The sequence below is a fragment of the Aquarana catesbeiana genome, linkage group LG07, assembly GCF_042186555.1.
Source record: "Aquarana catesbeiana isolate 2022-GZ linkage group LG07, ASM4218655v1, whole genome shotgun sequence".
NCBI classification, from domain to species: Eukaryota; Metazoa; Chordata; class Amphibia; order Anura; family Ranidae; genus Aquarana; species Aquarana catesbeiana.
Window position 1 is genome coordinate 35521593 of NC_133330.1, and position 19807 is coordinate 35541399.

The following is a 19807-nucleotide window of genomic DNA, read 5'->3' on the forward strand; positions in this document are numbered from 1 at the left end:
TCTATATTATTAGTAATAATTTATTAGTACACAGACAACAAGTTATTTTAATGTTTATGATTTATTTTTATTTAAATTTCATTTAATCGCATTACATTTATAACTACAATCTACTGATGCATGTCCATCAATTATGCTTTGATTTTTTACAAAATTATAAGTCAAATGATGACTATGACCATTATCCCGATGGTGGTAAGCCTCCTAGTGATCATTTGCTGGTACTGCAGGGTCTCATACTGCTGGAGATGACATGAACAATAGACTAAAAACAAATTTTAAACAAACTAGGGTACATTTTGGCAGTTGCGAATCATAAGGCCCCTTGCACACTGGGGCGGTTTGCAGGCGTTATTGCACTAAAAATAGCGCCTGCAAACCGCCCCTAAACAGCCTCCGCTGTTTGTTCAGTGTGAAAGCCTGAGGGCTTTCACATTGAAGCGGTGCGCTGGCAGGAGAAGAAAAAATCTCCTGCGAGCCGCATCTTTGGAGCGGTGAAGGAGCGGTGTATTCACCGCTCCTAAACCGCTCCTGCCCATTGAAATCAATGGGACAGCGCGGCTATACCGCGGCAATACCGCGGCAATACCGCGGCTATAGCCGCGCTGTATGGGTAGTTTTAACCCTTTTTCGGCCGCCAGCGGGGGGTTAAAACCGCACCGCTAGCGGCCGAATACCGCGGTAAAACAGCGCTAAAAATAGCGCTGTTTTACCGCCGATGCCCCCTACCGCCCCAGTGTGAAAGGGGCCTAAGAGTCCATTTGTAAAGCGCAAAATTATTATTATTTTTTTTAAATCTTTATATTCATAATCTTTATTCACATAATGTCCCATTTTTTAATATATTGTCTTTTTTTTTTTTAGCATTTTTGTGATTAGATGAATGTAATAATAAATTCTCTTAGAAATGAGAAAATGAATAAATAAATTCTGATCAGAAAATAATTCATTCCAAACAAATTATCAAAGACACAGAAGACACAAAAGTAAATGCATACATTGGCACATTGCCCTTCCTGCACAGTCCATCCCAGGATTTAGTGACCCCTTCAGGGCTCGGTCACTCATAGTAGTTGTGTAACTTTATGTATTGCTGCTTCTTATAGTAACGTCTCTGTACCACGAGGCCCATCACTGCCATGACCCCGACAACACAGACCGCGGCCACGAAAAGCGAGGGTGGCACGCCTGGACTGGACTTATTTTTATCTGCGGAAAGAGAGAACATTATTAATTTAAGGTTTAAATCCAACAAATTTTTTCTTTAGTATAGAAGGGTGAGGGGTTAAAGGGTTTTTATTGCTGTCCACATTTGGGTTCTTATCCCCTTTAGCACTGACCGTACGCACATTTGCGGCCTCGGCTTTAAGGGGCTATACCTGCATCTGCAGTCATCACCCCGGTCCTGTTTTTTAGAGCAGGCGGTTGGCTCTTTAGAGATAACAACCAATGCGGCTAAAAGCTGCTAGGCTGTTATCCTAAAGGAGCGGGAGAAGACGTCCCCCCCTCCTGCCGCTCTTCCTGGGCCTCACGTCCCACCGGGGGACCCGATCCACGATCCGGCACTTCCGCCGGCGGCTAGGCTGAGACTAGAACACAGCCGGAAACGGTTTTGTTCCAGGCCCCTATGTAAGTACACGGAAGCCACGTCACTTCATCACTTCCGGTTTACTCAGCTGCCAATGGCGCCGATTTAAAAAAAATTACAGTAATCAGAATCACCGTTTTGGTGATCTGAATACTTTGAAGTGCAAAGGAGAGATTTGGGGTCTTTTAGACCCCCGATCCCTCCATAAAGAGCACCTAGAGTACCTGCATCCTATTTTTCACCTTAATAGGATGCATTAAGGTGAAAAAAACACAAAGCTTTACAACCCCTTTAAGTAATCTTTTTTTTTTTTTTTTTTTTTTTTAAGTGTGTGTAAGTATCTAAATCTGACCTTCTATTGGCTTTTTGTACAGCAGAGCTCAGATTTAGAGAGGGAGTGACAGAACTGGGGGCCAATCAGACTCTTCTTCATGCACATGGGCTGACAAGGGACATGCTGACAGGAGGAGACATCAAAGTGTGCAGAGGAATAAGCTCATCAGCCTACTTCTGCTCCTTCACTGCCCAATTATAGGGGGGGGGGCAGTGGTCAAACTGTATCAGTTGACTGCGGTAGAGAAAATTCAGAAAGACTACTTCATGAACATGGATCACATCTCCATTTCAGAGCATTCCCTTTTGTCGATAGCAAGCTTCATTCTAAAGAGTATTGCTGCTGCTGCAGTCACATTTGAGAAATCCCCACTATCATAGGTGTGCACAGCCTATTACATTGAGGGTGTGCACCTCAAAGCTCAAACACACAGACGCATAGTAAACTGCTTACTATGCTTCAATTTGTGAATGAACACAGTAAATGAGTGTGTTCATCTAGAAAAGGAAGGGGCCAGTAAATTACATATTTAGTAGTCCTTTCCACTGCTCTCCATCCTGAAACATCCCCCGCAGCAGCCGAGAGGCGAGAAGAGGAGGGAAGCCAGGACTACTGGGGAGCAGGCAGCATGGGGGAAGCATGGGCAGTAGGGGGAGTCAGCACTGAGTGATTTAGGTGTACACGCCTGGCACACCCCCTGTGCACGCCTAGTGCCCACTATGTATGCACTACAGTATGTTTGGTATGTGTTCTTATTCACACAGCATACCTAAAACAGTCCGAGAATGTCAGAGAATGCCTTGTATTCATTGTTAAAAATAGAAGATGTTCTGTGCGGAGTGAGTGACGACATGTGGTCCATGTTTAGAGGCTCAGCTGCTCGGCACAGGACTCGAGAGACCATACTTGCCAACTGTCACGAATTTCCCGGGACGTTCCCGGGATTTAGCCCCCTTTCCCGGATTTAGCCATTCCCGGGAAATTCTTATTTTACCGTTTTTTGTTTTTTTTTCGCCGCCGCCGCTAGAGGTCTGTGGCCGACGAGACAATGTCTCCACCGGCCGCCATTTTACCGGAGGCCAAATTACTATTTAGTAATGGCCGGGTGACTGCCAATAGAATTTGAGCTGTGGCACCGCCCACCTCCCGCTCCGCTGCCGTCTGTCTGTGACCTGATGTGGGAAGGGGCGGGGGTGGGCGGCGCCGCAGCTCAATTGCTATTGGCAGTCACCCGACTATTTTGTCCCATTCTGCACTGCTGGAAATGCCTGATGTAAGGAAAGGGGGGGCTCCATTGGGGGATGCCTGGTGTAAAGACAGGACTCTGCTGGCAATGTCTGATGTAAGGGGGGACTCTGCTGGCAATGCCTGATGTAAGAGGGGACTCCGCTGGCAATGTCTAATGTAAGGGGGGACTCCACTGGGGACACCTTATGGCATCTGGTGGCAGGCGACGTGGCAGGTTGACACGCTCAGGGTTCCCACTGATTCTGCATTTTGGTGAGTTAAATAATTTCATTCTATATTACAATGTAATAATAGAAATAAAGCACTTTAATCATCCTGACACCATAACAACCTTGGTGCCGGGATGATTGAAGTGCTAACACCAGGTCTTTGGAGTATCTTTATCTGCTGATTGTTAAACTTTCTGGAATACACATATTTCTATTGTTGTGTAGGATCTGGGCCTGCTGTCACTCCATCGCTCTTTCTTTCTCTTTCTCTCCCTCTTTCTTTCTCCCTCCATCCCTCATTCATCTCATACCACACCCCTTGCGAGCCACGCCCATTTAAGACATGCCCACTATTCCGCACAAACCACGCCCGTTTTTCACCGCGGCGCGCTTACATTTTCTGTTACAGTATGCCCCACCTACAAAAGAATGCCATGCCCCCTAATTATAGCAAGGCTCCGCCTACATGCAAAAAAGTGTCCCGAATTTTTTTTTTGCAATGTTGGCAACTATGATATATATACACCCCCCCCCCATATATTACTACTATACATCCCCCATAAATTCCTATTATGCCCCCCCCCCCATATATTACTACTATACATCCCCTATATATTCCTATTATACTGTGTGGCCTTAGATAAACAGTTTTCTGTGCTGAGAACATTGAGAACATGCGTCCTGGGCGCTCCCAGTGGCACCAGCGGGGACCAGAAAGCTTCCAATGCAGAGTTGCGATTTTATATATATACATATATTACATATATGGGGTGTATATTGCAGTCTGTGTTGTTACTGATGACTCGGTAGGCAGTAGATGGCCTGTAGGGGGCGCTCCTGGTAATGGCTCCTCTATGGAGAGGATCTCCAGGTACAATATACTGTGAGCACAGAGGAAGCCCCGCCTCTCAGGAGGGCGGACCGGAGATTCAGTCTTTCTCCTGTCCGCCCTCTCATACTCGGCTCCGGGACCGTACTGCACATGCGCCGGCCGGGGAATCCGACGCATGCGCATTAGGGGGCTTGTTTTTCCGCGATTGCACTACGCATGCGTCGGCCGGGAATCCGACGCATGCGTACTAGCGGCCAGTTTTCCCGGGAACGTTCTGCGCATGCGTCGGCCGGGAATCCGACGCATGCGCATTAGGGGACTTGTTTTTCCTCGATTGCACTGCGCATGCGTCGGCCGGGAATCCGACGCATGCGTACTAGGGGCCAGTTTTCCCGGGGCCGCACTGCGCATGCGTCGGCCGTAAATCCAACGCATGCGCATTAGGGGGCTTGTTTTTCCGAGATTGCACTGCGCATGCGTCGGGCGGGAATCCGACGCATGCGTACTAGCGGTCAGTTTTCCCGGTGACGTACTGCGCATGCGTCGGCCGGGAATCCGACGCATGCGTACTAGGGGCCAGTTTTCCCGGGGCCGCACTGCGCATGCGTCGGCCGTAAATCCGACGCATGCGCATTAGGGGGATTGTTTTTCGCGATTGCACTGCGCATGCGTCGGCCCGGAATCCGACGCATGCGTACTAGCGGCCAGTTTTCCCGGGAACGTACTGCGCATGCGTCGGCCGGAAATCCAACGCATGCGCATTAAGGGGTTTGTTTTGCCGCGATTGCACTGCGCATGCGTCGGCCGGGAATCAGACGCATGCGCACTAGGGGCCGCTTTCCCTGGAACGTACTGCGCATGCGTCGGCCGGGAATCCGACGCATGCGCACTAGGGGCCTGCCTTTTAAAGATCGCACTGCGCATGCGTCGGCCGGGAATCCGACGCATGCGCATTAGGGGGCTTGTTTTCCGCGATTGCACTGCGCATGCGTCGGCCGGGAATCCGACGCATGCGCATTAGGGGGCTTGTATGAAAAAACAGGTCAGTGAAAAAATTATATAAATATGACGGGAAGTGTACAAATGAGAAGGTGAATGTATATGCATAATGCATCAACATGATGATGTATGTGTACTACTTATAAAATTAAATAAGTACATAGATGAATGGTGCGATGTTTGTAGAGTACAAGTAATGAAACAAAAGTAAATAAAGTGAAATCAAAAATATGTGTATATATGTGCCATGAAATATTAAGGCATGGAATGTATGGTGTAGTAGACCACACAGTTATATAATAAAACCTATATATGAGTTACAAAGTGACATTTAAGATTTGAGTGGAAAAGAATAAATCAAAAATAACTGAGCGGAAGCGATGTTGTGATCCGACGCATGCGTACTAGGGGCCAGTTTTCCCGGGAACGTACTGCACATGCGTCGGCCAGGAATCCGACGCATGCGCATTAGGGGGCTTGTTTTTTCGAGATCGCACTGCACATGCGTCGGCCAGGAATCCGACACATGCGTACTAGGGGCCAGTTTTCCCAGGGCCGACGCATGCGCATTAGGGGGCTTGTTTTTTCGAGATCACACTGCGCATGCGTCGGCCGGGAATCCGACACATGCGCACTAGGGGCCAGTTTTCCCGGGAACGTACTGCGCATGCGTCGGCCGGGAATCCGACACATGCGCACTAGGGGCCTGCTTTTTTGAGATCGCACTGCGCATGCGTCGGCCGGGAATCTGACACATGCATACTAGGGGCCAGTTTTCCCAGGGCCGCACTGCGCATGCATCGGCCGTAAATCCGACGCATGCGCATTAGGGGGCTTGTTTTTTCGAGATCACACTGCGCATGCGTCGGCCAGGAATCCAACGCATGCGCACTAGGGGCCAGTTTTCCCGGGAACGTACTGCGCATGCGTCGGCCGGGAATCCGACACATGCGCACTAAGGGCCTGCTTTTTCGAGATCGCACTGCGCATGCGTTGGCCGGGAATCCGACGCATGCGCACTAGGGGCCAGTTTTCAAGGGACCGCACTGCGCATGCGTCGGCCGGGAATCCAACGCATGCGCACTCGGGTCCAGTGTTCCCAGGACCGCACTGCGCATGCGTCGGCCGGGAATCTAACGCATGCGCACTAGGGGCTGCTTTTCCGAGATCGCACTGCGCATGTGTCGGCCGGGAACCTGACGTATGGAGGTGCGCCGCTGTGTAGGCTAAGGTGCCAGGGCTCGGAGGAGATTCGCCTCCTCCTGTTGACACGGCTGCCTCAGCCTGGGAGGGACCCCGAGGAGGAGAACTTCAACTTGAAAGGTCCGGGGGAGCCCGAGGCCGGACCACGGACACTCGGCGCCACGTGGGGGAGGGAGCGAGCGAGTCACTTACTTTACACACGGCAAGTGCTCCCAGCTTCTGTTAGAGGAAAAAAAAATTTCTCCCTCCCATTTGGGGGGGGGGGGGGGGGGGGATTGGTACAGCGTGTTGGTGTGCTCTCTTAGGGGGAAATTGTGTGTGGGTTTTTTTTTATATATATATATAGTATATATATATATATATATATATATATATAATTTATTTGAAAAAAATATATATTTTTATCTTTTTTTTTATATTTTTTTTAAATAGTAATAAAAAAAAATATATATATATATTATTTGGGGGGGGGGGGGCACAAGGAGTTCAGTTTTTGGGGGTGGGGGGTGTGATAGGAAGCGACAGTGAGCACGGCCTTGATGTTTTTTTTTTTTGTTTTGTTTTTTGGGGGGGGGATAGGAAGTGGCGGTGGGTGACCCCCTTATGGGGACAAAAAGCTGATGGTGACCTGGTTAGATTTTTGTGTATTTAAAAAATTAACCGGGCCACCATCAGCTATTTGTCTCCATAAGGGGGTTACCCACCGCCACTTCCTTTCTACCTCCCCCCCCAGAAAAAATAAGCCCATCAAGGCCGTGCTCACTGTCGCTTCCTTTCACACCCAATGTCAGTCCTTTCTCTCTGTCCTCCTTCTTTATTCCTTTTCTTTCTGTCCTCCCTCTGTCTTTCCTTCCCTTTCTCTTTCTTTTTGTCCTCCCTCTTCTTTTCCTTCTTTCTTTCTTTCTCTGTCCTTTATTTCTTCTTTTCTTCCTTTCTTTCTGTCCTTTCTTTCTGTCTATACTTTTTTTTTTCTCTGTCCTTCTTTCTTTTCTTTCTGTCCTCTTTCTTTTTTTCTTTCTTTCTTTCTTTCTTTCTTTCTTTCTTTCTTTCTTTCTTTCTTTCTTTCTTTCTTTCTTTCTTTCTTTCTTTCCCTCTCTCTTTCTTTTTGTCCTCCCTCTTCTTTTCCTTCTTCTTCCTTCTTTCTTTCTTTCTTTCTTTCTCTGTCCTTTATTTCTTCTTTTCTTCCATTCTTTCTGTCTATCCTTTCTTTTTCTCTGTCCTTCTTTCTTTCTCTCTGTCCTTTCTTTCTGTCCTCCTTTCTTTCTCTTTCTTTCTTTCTTTCTTTCTTTCTTTCTTTCTTTCTTTCTTTCTTTCTGTCTTTCCTTCCCTTTCTCTTTCTTTTTGTCCTCCCTCTTCTTTTCCTTCTTTCTTTCTTTCTCTGTCCTTTATTTCTTCTTTTCTTCCTTTCTTTCTGTCCTTTCTTTCTGTCTATACTTTTTTTTTCTCTGTCCTTCTTTCTTTCTCTCTGTCTTTTCTTTCTGTCCTCCTTCTTTCTTTCTTTCTTTCTTTCTTTCTTTCTTTCTTTCTTTCTTTCTTTCCTCCCTATGTCTTTCCTTCCCTTTCTCTTTCTTTTTGTCCTCCCTCTTCTTTTCCTTCTTCTTCCTTCTTTCTTTCTCTCTGTCCTTTCTCTTTCTTTCTTTCTTTCTTTCTTTCTTTCTTTCTTTCTTTCTTTCTTTCTTTCTTTCTTTCTTTCTTTCTTCTTTCCTTTCTTTCCTCGTCCTTTCTTTCTTTCTGTCCTCCTCCTTCTTTCTTTTTTCTTTCTCTCTGTCCTTTCTTTTCTCTGTCCTTCTTTCTTTTTCTCTGTCCTTCCTTTCTGTCTTCCTCCTTCTTTCTTTCTTTCTTTCTTTCTTTCTTTCTTTCTTTCTTTCTTTCTTTCTTTCTTTCTTTCTTTCTTTCTTTCTTTCTTTCTTTCTTCCCTCTGTCTTTCCTTCCCTTTCTCTTTCTTTTTGTCCTCCCTCTTCTTTTCCTTCTTTCTTTCTTTCTTTCTCTGTCCTTTATTTCTCTTTTCTTCCTTTCTTTCTGTCCTTTCTTTCTGTCTATACTTTTTTTTCTCTGTCCTTCTTTCTTTCTCTCTGTCTTTTCTTTCTGTCCTCTTTCTTTCTTTCTTTCTTTCTTTCTTTCTTTCTTTCTTTCTTTCTTTCTTTCTTTCTTCCCTCTGTCTTTCCTTCCCTTTCTCTTTCTTTTTGTCCTCCTCTTCTTTTCCTTCTTTCTTTCTTTCTCTGTCCTTTATTTCTTCTTTTCTTCCTTTCTTTCTGTCCTTTCTTTCTGTCTATACTTTTTTTTTCTCTGTCCTTCTTTCTTTCTCTCTGTCTTTTCTTTCTGTCCTCTTTCTTTCTTTCTTTCTTTCTTTCTTTCTATCTTTTTTTTTCTTTCTTTCTTTCTTTCTTTCTTTCTTTCTTTCTTTCTTTCTTTCTTTCTTTCTTTCTTTCTTTCTTTCTTTCTTTCTTTCTTTCTTTCTTTCTTTCTTTCCTCCCTATGTCTTTCCTTCCCTTTCTCTTTCTTTTGTCCTCCCTCTTCTTTTCATTCTTCTTCCTTCTTTCTTTCTCTCTGTCCTTTCTCTTTCTTTTTCTCTGTCCTTCTTTCTTTCCCTCTGTCTTTTCTTTCTGTCCTCTTTCTTTCTTTCTTTCTTTCTTTCTTTCTTTCTTTCTTTCTTTCTTTCTTTCTTTCTTTCTTTCTTTCTTTCTTTCTTTCTTTCTTTCTTTCTTTCTTTCCTCGTCCTTTCTTTCTTTCTGTCCTCCTCCTTCTTCTTTTTTTCTTTCTGTCCTCCTCCTTCTTTCTTTTTTCTTTCTCTCTGTCCTTTCTTTTTCTCTGTCCTTCTTTCTTTTTCTCTGTCCTTCCTTTCTGTCTTCCTCCTTCTTTCTTTCTTTCTTTCTTTCTTTCTTTCTTCTTTCTTTCTTCTTTCTTTCTTTCTTTCTTTCTTTCTTTCTTTCTTTCTTTCTTTCTTTCTTTCTTTCTTTCTTTCTTTCTTCCCTATGTCTTTCCTTCCCTTTCTCTTTCTTTTTGTCCTCCCTCTTCTTTTCCTTCTTCTTCCTTCTTTCTTTCTTTCTTTCTTTCTTCTTTCTTTCTTTCTTTCTTTCTTTCTTTCTTTCTTTCTTTCTTTCTTTCTTTCTTTCCCTCTCTCTTTCTTTTTGTCCTCCCTCTTCTTTTCCTTCTTCTTCCTTCTTTCTTTCTTTCTTTCTCTGTCCTTTATTTCTTCTTTTCTTCCATTCTTTCTGTCTATCCTTTCTTTTTCTCTGTCCTTCTTTCTTTCTCTCTGTTCTTTCTTTCTTTCTTTCTTTCTTTCTTTCTTTCTTTCTTTCTTTCTTTCTTTCTTTCTTTCTTTCTTTCCTCCCTATGTCTTTCCTTCCCTTTCTCTTTCTTTTTGTCCTCCCTCTTCTTTTCATTCTTCTTCCTTCTTTCTTTCTCTCTGTCCTTTCTCTTTCTTTTTCTCTGTCCTTCTTTCTTTCCCTCTGTCTTTTCTTTCTGTCCTCTTTCTTTCTTTCTTTCTTTCTTTCTTTCTTTCTTTCTTTCTTTCTTTCTTTCTTTCTTTCTTTCTTTCTTTCTTTCCTCGTCCTTTCTTTCTTTCTGTCCTCCTCCTTCTTTCTTTTTTTCTTTCTGTCCTCCTCCTTCTTTCTTTTTTTCTTTCTCTCTGTCCTTTCTTTTTCTCTGTCCTTCTTTCTTTTTCTCTGTCCTTCCTTTCTGTCTTCCTCCTTCTTTCTTTCTTCTTTCTTTCTTTCTTTCTTTCTTTCTTTCTTTCTTTCTTTCTTTCTTTCTTTCTTCTTTCTTTCTTTCTTTCTTCCCTCTGTCTTTCCTTCCCTTTCTCTTTCTTTTTGTCCTCCCTCTTCTTTTCCTTCTTTCTTTCTTTCTCTGTCCTTTATTTCTTCTTTTCTTCCTTTCTTTCTGTCCTTTCTTTCTGTCTATACTTTTTTTTTTCTCTGTCCTTCTTTCTTTCTCTCTGTCTTTTCTTTCTGTCCTCTTTCTTCTTTCTTTCTTTCTTTCTTTCTTTCTTCCCTATGTCTTTCCTTCCCTTTCTCTTTCTTTTTGTCCTCCCTCTTCTTTTCCTTCTTCTTCCTTCTTTCTTTCTTTCTTTCTTTCTTTCTTTCTTTCTTTCTTTCTTTCTTTCTTTCTTTCTTTCTTTCTTTCTTTCTTTCTTTCTTTTCTTTCTTTCTTTCTTTCTTTCTTTCTTTCTTTCTTTCCCTCTCTCTTTCTTTTTGTCCTCCCTCTTCTTTTCCTTCTTCTTCCTTCTTTCTTTCTTTCTTTCTCTGTCCTTTATTTCTTCTTTTCTTCCATTCTTTCTGTCTATCCTTCTTTTTCTCTGTCCTTCTTTCTTTCTCTCTGTTCTTTCTTTCTTTCTTCTTTCTTTCTTTCTTTCTTTCTTTCTTTCTTTCTTTCTTTCTTTCTTTCTTTCTTTCTTCTTTCTTTCTTTCTTTCTTTCCTCGCCCTTTCTTTCTTTCTGTCCTCCTCCTTCTTTCTTCTTTTCTTCTTCTTCCTTCTTTTCTTTCTCTCTGTCTTTCTTTTTTCTCTGTCCTTCTTTCTTTTTCTCTGTGCTTCCTTTCTGTCCTCCCCCTTCTTTCTTTCTTTCTTTCTTTCTTCTTCTTTCTTTCTTTCTTTCTTTCTTTCTTTCTTTCTTTCTTTCTTTCTTTCTTTCTTTCTTTCTTTCTTTCTTTCTTTCTTTCTTTCTTTCTTTCTTTCTTTCTTTCCTCCCTCTGTCTTTCCTTCCCCTTCTCTTTCTTTTTGTCCTCCCTCTTCTCTTCTTCTTCTTTCTTTCTTTCTCTGTCCTTTATTTCTTCTTTTCTTCCTTTCTTTCTGTCTATCCTTTCTTTTCTCTGTCCTTCTTTTTTTCTCTCTGTCCTTTCTCTTTCTTTTTCTCTGTCCTTCTTTCTTTCTCTCTGTCTTTTCTTTTTCTCTGTCCTTCTTTCTTTTTCTCTGTCCTTCCTTTCTGTCCTCCCCCTTCTTTCTTTCTTTCTTTCTTTCTTTCTTTCTTTCTTTCTTTCTTTCTTTCTTTCTTTCTTTCTTTCTTTCTTTCTTTCTTTCTTTCTTTCTTTCTTTCTTTCTTTCTTTCTTTCCTCGCCCTTTCTTTCTTTCTGTCCTCCTCCTTCTTTCTTCTTTTCTTTCTTCTTCCTTCTTTTCTTTCTCTCTGTCCTTTCTTTTTCTCTGTCCTTCTTTCTTTTTCTCTGTGCTTCCTTTCTGTCCTCCCCTTCTTTCTTTCTTTCTTTCTTTCTTTCTTTCTTTCTTTCTTTCTTTCTTTCTTTCTTTCTTTCTTTCTTTCTTTCTTTCTTTCTTTCTTTCTTTCTTTCTTTCTTTCTTTCTTTCTTTCTTTCTTTCCTCCCTCTGTCTTTCCTTCCCCTTCTCTTTCTTTTTGTCCTCCCTCTTCTCTTCTTCCTTCTTTCTTTCTTTCTCTGTCCTTTATTTCTTCTTTTCTTCCTTTCTTTCTGTCTATCCTTTCTTTTTCTCTGTCCTTCTTTTTTCTCTCTGTCCTTTTCCTTTCTTTTTCTCTGTCCTTCTTTCTTCTCTCTGTCTTTTCTTTTTCTCTGTCCTTCTTTCTTTTTCTCTGTCCTTCCTTTCTGTCCTCCCCCTTCTTTCTTTCTTTCTTTCTTTCTTTCTTTCTTTCTTTTCTTTTCTTTCTTTCTTTCTTTCTTTCTTTCTTTCTTTCTTTCTTTCTTTCCTTTCGTCCTCCTCTGTCTTTCCTTCCCTTCTCTTTCTTTTGTCCGCCCTCTTCTTTTCCTTCTTCTTCCTTCTTTCTTTCTTTCTTTCTCTGTCCTTTATTTCTTCTTTTCTTCCTTTCTTTCTGTCTATCCTTTCTTTTTCTCTGTCCTTCTTTCTTTCTCTCTGTTCTTTCTTTCTTTCTTTCTTTCTTTCTTTCTTTCTTTCTTTCTTTCTTTCTTTCTTTCTTTCTTCTTTCTTTCTTTCTTTCTTTCTTTCTTTCTTTCTTTCTTTCTTTCTTTCTTTCTTTCCCTCTCTCTTTCTTTTTGTCCTCCCTCTTCTTTTCCTTCTTCTTCCTTCTTTCTTTCTTTCTTTCTTTCTCTGTCCTTTATTTCTTCTTTTCTTCCATTCTTTCTGTCTATCCTTTCTTTTTCTCTGTCCTTCTTTCTTTCTTTCTGTTCTTTCTTTCTTTCTTTCTTTCTTTCTTTCTTTCTTTCTTTTCTTTCTTTCTTTCCTCGCCCTTTCTTTCTTTCTGTCCCTCCTCCTTCTTTCTTCTTTTCTTTCTTCTTCCTTCTTTTCTTTCTCTCTGTCCTTTCTTTTTCTCTGTCCTTCTTTCTTTTTCTCTGTGCTTCCTTTCTGTCCTCCCCCCTTCTTTCTTTCTTTCTTTCTTTCTTTCTTTCTTTCTTTCTTTCTTTCTTTCTTTCTTTCTTTCTTTCTTTCTTTCTTTCTTTCTTTCTTTCTTTCTTTCTTTCCTCCCTCTGTCTTTCCTTCCCTTCTCTTTCTTTTTGTCCTCCCTCTTCTCTTCTTCCTTCTTTCTTTCTTTCTCTGTCCTTTATTTCTTCTTTTCTTCCTTTCTTTCTGTCTATCCTTTCTTTTTCTCTGTCCTTCTTTTTTTCTCTCTGTCCTTTCTCTTTCTTTTTCTCTGTCCTTCTTTCTTTCTCTCTGTCTTTTCTTTTTCTCTGTCCTTCTTTCTTTTTTCTCTGTCCTTCCTTTTCTGTCCTCCCCTTCTTTCTTTCTTTCTTTCTTTCTTTCTTTCTTTCTTTCTTTCTTTCTTTCTTTCTTTCTTTCTTTCTTTCTTTCTTTCCTTTCCGTCCTCCCTCTGTCTTTCCTTCCCCTTCTCTTTCTTTTTGTCCTCCCTCTTCTTTTCCTTCTTCTTCCTTCTTTCTTTCTTTCTTTCTTTCTCTGTCCTTTATTTCTTCTTTTCTTCTTTCTTTCTGTCCTTTCTTTCTGTCTATACTTTCTTTTTCTCTGTCCTCCTCTTTCTTTCTCTCTGTCTTTTCTTTCTGTCCTCCTCTTTCTTTCTTTCTTTCTTTCTTTCTTTCTTTCTTCTTCTTTCTTTCTTTCTTTCTTTCTTTCTTTCTTTCTTTCTTTCTTTCTTTCTTCTTTCTTCTTTCCCTCTCTCTTTCTTTTTGTCCTCCCTCTTCTTTTCCTTCTTCTTCCTTCTTTCTTTCTTTCTCTGTCCTTTATTTCTTCTTTTCTTCCTTTCTTTCTGTCTATCCTTTCTTTTTCTCTGTCCTTCTTTCTTTCTCTCTGTCCTTTCTCTTTCTTTTTCTCTGTCCTTCTTTCTTTCTCTCTGTCTTTTCTTTTTCTCTGTCCTTCTTTCTTTTTCTCTGTCCTTCCTTTCTGTCCTCCCCTTCTTTCTTTCTTTCTTTCTTTCTTTCTTTCTTTCTTTCTTTCTTTCTTTCTTTCTTTCTTTCTTTCTTTCTTTCTTTCTTTCTTTCTTTCTTTCTTTCTTTCTTTCTTTCTTTCCTTTCCGTCCTCCCTCTGTCTTTCCTTCCCCTTCTCTTTCTTTTTGTCCTCCCTCTTCTTTTCCTTCTTCTTCCTTCTTTCTTTCTTTCTCTGTCCTTTATTTCTTCTTTTCTTCCTTTCTTTCTGTCTATCCTTTCTTTTTCTCTGTCCTTCTTTCTTTCTCTCTGTCCTTTCTCTTTCTTTTTCTCTGTCCTTCTTCTTTCTCTCTGTCTTTTCTTTTTCTCTGTCCTTCTTTCTTTTTCTCTGTCCTTCCTTTCTGTCCTCCCCCTTCTTCTTTCTTTCTTTCTTTCTTTCTTTCTTTCTTTCTTTCTTTCTTTCTTTCTTTCTTCTTTCTTTCTTTCTTTCTTTCTTTGTTTCTTTCTTTCTTTCTTTCTTTCCTTTCCGTCCTCCCTCTGTCTTTCCTTCCCCTTCTCTTCTTTTTGTCCTCCCTCTTCTTTTCCTTCTTCTTCCTCTTTCTTTCTTTCTCTGTCCTTTATTTCTTCTTTTCTTCCTTTCTTTCTGTCTATACTTTCTTTTTCTCTGTCCTTATTTCTTTCTCTCTGTCTTTTCTTTCTGTCCTCTTTCTTTCTTTCTTTCTTTCTTTCTTTCTTTCTTTCTTTCTTTCTTTCTTTCTTTCTTTCTTTCTTTCTTTCTTTCTTTCTTTCTCTCTTTCTTTCTTTCTTTCTTTCTTTCTTTCTTTCTTTCTTTCTTTCTTTCTTTCTTTCCTTTCTTTCCTCGTCCTTTCTTTCTTTCTGTCCTCCTCCTTCTTTCTTTTTTTCTTTCTCTCTGTCCTTTCTTTTTCTCTGTCCTTCTTTCTTTTTCTCTGTCCTTCCTTTCTGTCTTCCTCCTTCTTTCTTTCTTTCTTTCTTTCTTTCCTCCCTATGTCTTTCCTTCCCTTTCTCTTTCTTTTTGTCCTCCCTCTTCTTTTCCTTCTTCTTCCTTCTTTCTTTCTCTCTGTCCTTTCTCTTTCTTTTTCTTGTCCCTTCTTTCTTTTTCTCTGTCCTTCTTTCTTTCCCTCTGTCTTTTCTTTCTGTCCTCTTTCTTTCTTTCTTTCTTTCTTTCTTTCTTTCTTTCTTTCTTTCTTTCTTTCTTTCTTTCTTTCTTTCTTTCTTTCTTTCTTTCTTCCCTATGTCTTTCCTTCCCTTTCTCTTTCTTTTTGTCCTCCCTCTTCTTTTCCTTCTTCTTTCTTTCTTTCTTTCTTTCTTTCTTTCTTTCTTTCTTTTCTTTCTTTCTTCTTTCTTTCTTTCTTTCTTTCTTTCTTTCCTCGCCCTTTCTTTCTTTCTGTCCTCCTCCTTCTTTCTTCTTTTCTTTCTTCTTCCTTCTTTTCTTTCTCTCTGTCCTTTCTTTTTCTCTGTCCTTCTTTCTTTTTCTCTGTCCTTCCTTTCTGTCCTCCCTTCTTTCTTTCTTTCTTTCTTTCTTTCTTTCTTTCTTTCTTTCTTTCTTTCTTTCTTTCTTTCTTTCTTTCTTTCTTTCTTTCTTTCTTTCTTTCTTTCTTTCTTTTCTTTCCTCCCTCTGTCTTTCCTTCCCTTCTCTTTTCTTTTTGTCCTCCCTCTTCTTTTCCTTCTTCTTCCTTCTTTCTTTCTTTCTTTCTCTGTCCTTTATTTCTCTTTTCTTCCTTTCTTTCTGTCCTTTCTTTCTGTCTATACTTTCTTTTTTCTCTGTCCTCCTCTTTCGTTCTCTCTGTCTTTTTTTTCTGTCCTCCTCTTTCTTTCTTTCTTTCTTTCTTTCTTTCTTTCTTTCTTTCTTTCTTTCTTTCTTTCTTTCTTTCTTTCTTTCTTTCTTTCTTTCTTTCTTTCTTTCCCTCTCTCTTTCTTTTTGTCCTCCCTCTTCTTTTCCTTCTTCTTCCTTCTTTCTTTCTTTCTCTGTCCTTTATTTTCTTCTTTTCTTCCTTTCTTTTTCTCTGTCCTTCTTTCTTTTTCTCTGTCCTTCTTCTTTCTCTCTGTCCTTTCTCTTTCTTTTTCTCTGTCCTTCTTTCTTTCTCTCTGTCTTTTCTTTTTCTCTGTCCTTCTTTCTTTTTTCTCTGTCCTTTCTTTCTTTCTTTCTTTCTCTTTCTTTCTTTCTTTCTTTCTTTCTTTCTTTCTTCTTTCTTTCCTTTCCGTCCTCCCTCTGTCTTTCCTTCCCCTTCTCTTTCTTTTGTCCTCCCTCTTCTTTTCCTTCTTCTTCCTTCTTTCTTTCTTTCTCTGTCCTTTATTTCTTCTTTTCTTCCTTTCTTTCTGTCTATACTTTCTTTTTCTCTGTCCTTATTTCTTTCTCTCTGTCTTTTCTTTCTGTCCTCTTTCTTTCTTTCTTTCTTTCTTTCTTTCTTTCTTTCTTTCTTTCTTTCTTTCTTTCTTTCTTTCTTTCTTTCTTTCTTTCTTTCTTTCTTCCCTATGTCTTTCCTTCCCTTTCTCTTTCTTTTTGTCCTCCCTCTTCTTTTCCTTCTTCTTCCTTCTTTCTTTCTTTCTTTCTTTCTTTCTTTCTTTCTTTCTTTCTTTCTTTCTTTCTTTCTTTCTTTCTTTCTTTCTTTCTTTCTTTCTTTCTTTCTTTCTTTCTTTCTTTCTTTCTTTCTTTCTCTCTTTCTTTCTTTCTTTCTTTCTTTCTTTCTTTCTTTCTTTCTTTCTTTCTTTCTTTCTTTCTTCCTTTCTTTCCTCGTCCTTTCTTTCTTTCTGTCCTCCTCCTTCTTTCTTTTTTTCTTTCTCTCTGTCCTTTCTTTTTCTCTGTCCTTCTTTCTTTTTCTCTGTCCTTCCTTTCTGTCTTCCTCCTTCTTTCTTTCTTTCTTTCTTTCTTTCCTCCTATGTCTTTCTTCCCTTTCTCTTTCTTTTTGTCCTCCCTCTTCTTTTCCTTCTTCTTCCTTCTTTCTTTCTCTCTGTCCTTTCTCTTTCTTTTTCTCTGTCCTTCTTTCTTTTTTCTCTGTCCTTCTTTCTTTCCTCTGTCTTTTCTTTTCTGTCTCTTCTTTCTTTCTTTCTTTCTTTCTTTCTTTCTTTCTTTCTTTCTTTCTTTCTTTCTTTCTTTCTTCTTTCTTTCTTTCTTTCTTTCTTCCCTATGTCTTTCCTTCCCTTTCTCTTTCTTTTTGTCCTCCCTCTTCTTTTCCTTCTTCTTTCTTTCTTCTTTCTTTCTTTCTTTCTTCTTTCTTTCTTTCTTTCTTTCTTTCTTTCTTTCTTTCTTTCTTTCTTTCCTCGCCCTTTCTTTCTTTCTGTCCTCCTCCTTCTTTCTTCTTTTCTTTCTTCTTCCTTCTTTTCTTTCTCTCTGTCCTTTCTTTTTCTCTGTCCTTCTTTCTTTTTCTCTGTCCTTCCTTTCTGTCCTCCCCTTCTTTCTTTCTTTCTTTCTTTCTTTCTTTCTTTCTTTCTTTCTTTCTTTCTTTCTTTCTTTCTTTCTTTCTTTCTTTCTTTCTTTCTTTCTTTCTTTCTTTCTTTCTTTCTTTCCTCCCTCTGTCTTTCCTTCCCCTTCTCTTTCTTTTTGTCCTCCCTCTTCTTTTCCTTCTTCTTCTTCTTTCTTTCTTTCTTTCTCTGTCCTTTATTTCTTCTTTTCTTCCTTTCTTTCTGTCCTTTCTTTCTGTCTATACTTTCTTTTTCTCTGTCCTCCTCTTTCTTTCTCTCTGTCTTTTTTTTCTGTCCTCCTCTTTCTTTCTTTCTTTCTTTCTTTCTTTCTTTCTTTCTTTCTTTCTTTCTTTCTTCTTTCTTTCTTTCTTTCTTTCTTCTTTCTTTCTTTCTTTCTTTCCCTCTCTCTTCTTTTTGTCCTCCCTCTTCTTTTCCTTCTTCTTCCTTCTTTCTTTCTTTCTCTGTCCTTTATTTCTTCTTTTCTTCCTTTCTTTTTCTCTGTCCTTCTTTCTTTTTCTCTGTCCTTCTTTCTTTCTCTCTGTCCTTTCTCTTTCTTTTTCTCTGTCCTTCTTTCTTTCTCTCTGTCTTTTCTTTTCTCTGTCCTTCTTTCTTTTTCTCTGTCCTTTCTTTCTTTCTTTCTTTCTCTTTCTTTCTTTCTTTCTTTCTTTCTTTCTTTCTTTCTTTCTTTCTTTCTTTCTTTCCTTTCCGTCCTCCCTCTGTCCTTTCCTTCCCCTTCTCTTTCTTTTTGTCCTCCCTCTCTTTTCCTTCTTCTTCCTTCTTTCTTTCTTTCTCTGTCCTTTATTTCTTCTTTTCTTCCTTTCTTTCTGTCTATACTTTCTTTTTTCTCTGTCCTTATTTCTTTCTCTCTGTCTTTTTCTTTCTGTCCTCTTTCTTTCTTTCTTTCTTTCTTTCTTTCTTTCTTTCTTTCTTTCTTTCTTTCTTTCTTTCTTTCTTTCTTTCTTTCTTTCTTTCTTTCTTTCTTTCTTCCTATGTCTTTCCTTCCCTTTCTCTTTCTTTTTGTCCTCCCTTTCTTTTCCTTCTTCTTCCTTCTTTCTTTCCTTTCTTTCTTTCTTTCTTTCTTTCTTTCTTTCTTTCTTTCTTTCTTTCTTTCTTTCTTTCTTTCTTTCTTTCCTCCCTCTGTCTTTCCTTCCCCTTCTCTTTCTTTTTGTCCTCCCTCTTCTTTTCCTTCTTCTTCCTTCTTTCTTTCTTTCTTTCTTTCTTTCTCTGTCCTTTATTTCTTCTTTTCTTCCTTTCTTTCTGTCCTTTCTTCTGTCTATACTTTCTTTTTCTCTGTCTCCTCTTTCTTTCTCTCTGTCTTTTCTTTCTGTCCTCCTCTTTCTTTCTTTCTTTCTCTTCTTTCTTTCTTTCTTTCTTTCTTTCTTTCTTTCTTTCTTTCTTTCTTTCTTTCTTTCTTTCTTTCTTTCTTTCTTTCTTTCCCTCTCTCTTCTTTTGTCCTCCTCTTCTTTTCCTTCTTCTTCCTTCTTCTTTCTTTCTCTGTCCTTTATTTCTCTTTTCTTCCTTTCTTTTTCTCTGTCCTTCTTTCTTTTTCTCTGTCCTTCTTTCTTTCTCTCTGTCCTTCTCTTTCTTTTTCTCTGTCCTTCTTTCTTTCTCTCTGTCTTTTCTTTTCTCTGTCCTTCTTTCTTTTCTCTGTCCTTTCTTTCTTTCTTTCTTTCTCTTTCTTTTTCTTCTTTCTTTCTTTCTTTCTTTCTTTCTTTCTTTCTTTCTTTCTTTCTTTCTTTCTTCTTTCTTTCTTTCTTTCTTTCTTTCTTTCTTTCTTTCTTTCCTTTCCGCCTCCTCTGTCTTTCCTTCCCCTTCTCTTTCTTTTTGTCCTCCCTCTTCTTTTCTTCTTCTTCCTTCTTTCTTTCTTTCTCTGTCCTTTATTTCTTCTTTTCTTCCTTTCTTTCTGTCTATACTTTCTTTTTCTCTGTCCTTATTTCTTCTCTCTGTCTTTTCTTTCTGTCCTCTTTCTTCTTTTCTTTCTTCTTTCTTTCTTTCTTTTCTTCTTTCTTTCTTTCTTTCTTTCTTTCTTCTTCCTATGTCTTTCCTTCCTTTCTCTTTCTTTTTGTCCTCCCTCTTCTTTTCCTTCTTCTTCCTTTCTTTCTTTCTTTCTTTCTTTCTTTCTTTCTTTCTCTTTCTTTCTTCTTTCTTTCTTTCTTTCTTTCTTTCTTTCTTTCTTTCTTTCTTTCTTTCTTCTTTCCTCCCTCTGTCTTTCCTTCCCCTTCTCTTCTTTTTGTCCTCCCTCTTCTTTTCCTTCTTCTTCCTTCTTTCTTTCTTTCTTCTTTCTTTCTTCTGTCCTTTATTTCTTCTTTTCTTCCTTTCTTCTGTCCTTTCCTTTCTGTCTATACTTTCTTTTTCTCTGTCCTCCTCTTTCTTTCTCTCTGTCTTTTCTTTCTGTCCTCCTCTTTCTTTCTTTCTTTCTTTCTTTCTTTCTTTCTTTCTTTCTTTCTTTCTTTCTTTCTTTCTTTCTTTCTTTCTTTCTTTCTTTCCCTCTCTCTTTCTTTTTGTCCTCCCTCTTCTTTTCCTTCTTCTTCCTTCTTTCTTTCTTTCTCTGTCCTTTATTCTTCTTTTCTTCCTTTCTTTTTCTCTGTCCTTCTTTCTTTTTCTCTGTCTTCTTCTTTCTCTCTGTCCTTTCTCTTTCTTTTTCTCTGTCCTTCTTTCTTTCTCTCTGTCTTTTCTTTTTCTCTGTCCTTCTTTCTTTTTCTCTGTCCTTTCTTTCTTTCTTTCTTTCTCTTTCTTTCTTTCTTTCTT

The 19807-nt window shown here is 39.3% G+C and overlaps 1 protein-coding gene across 1 annotated transcript in view; it reads right to left on the reverse strand.

Moving 5' to 3' along the window:
• Window positions 1–578: 578 nt before the first annotated feature.
• The window catches only part of LOC141102409 (uncharacterized), a 56464-nt gene continuing 37235 nt past the window's right edge, over window positions 579–19807 (reverse strand). Inside the window, exon 8 of the mRNA XM_073591369.1 lies at window positions 579–1209. Within this exon, the coding sequence (XP_073447470.1) occupies window positions 1061–1209 (149 nt within the window). The 3' untranslated portion in view covers window positions 579–1060. The remainder of the gene's footprint in view (window positions 1210–19807) is intronic.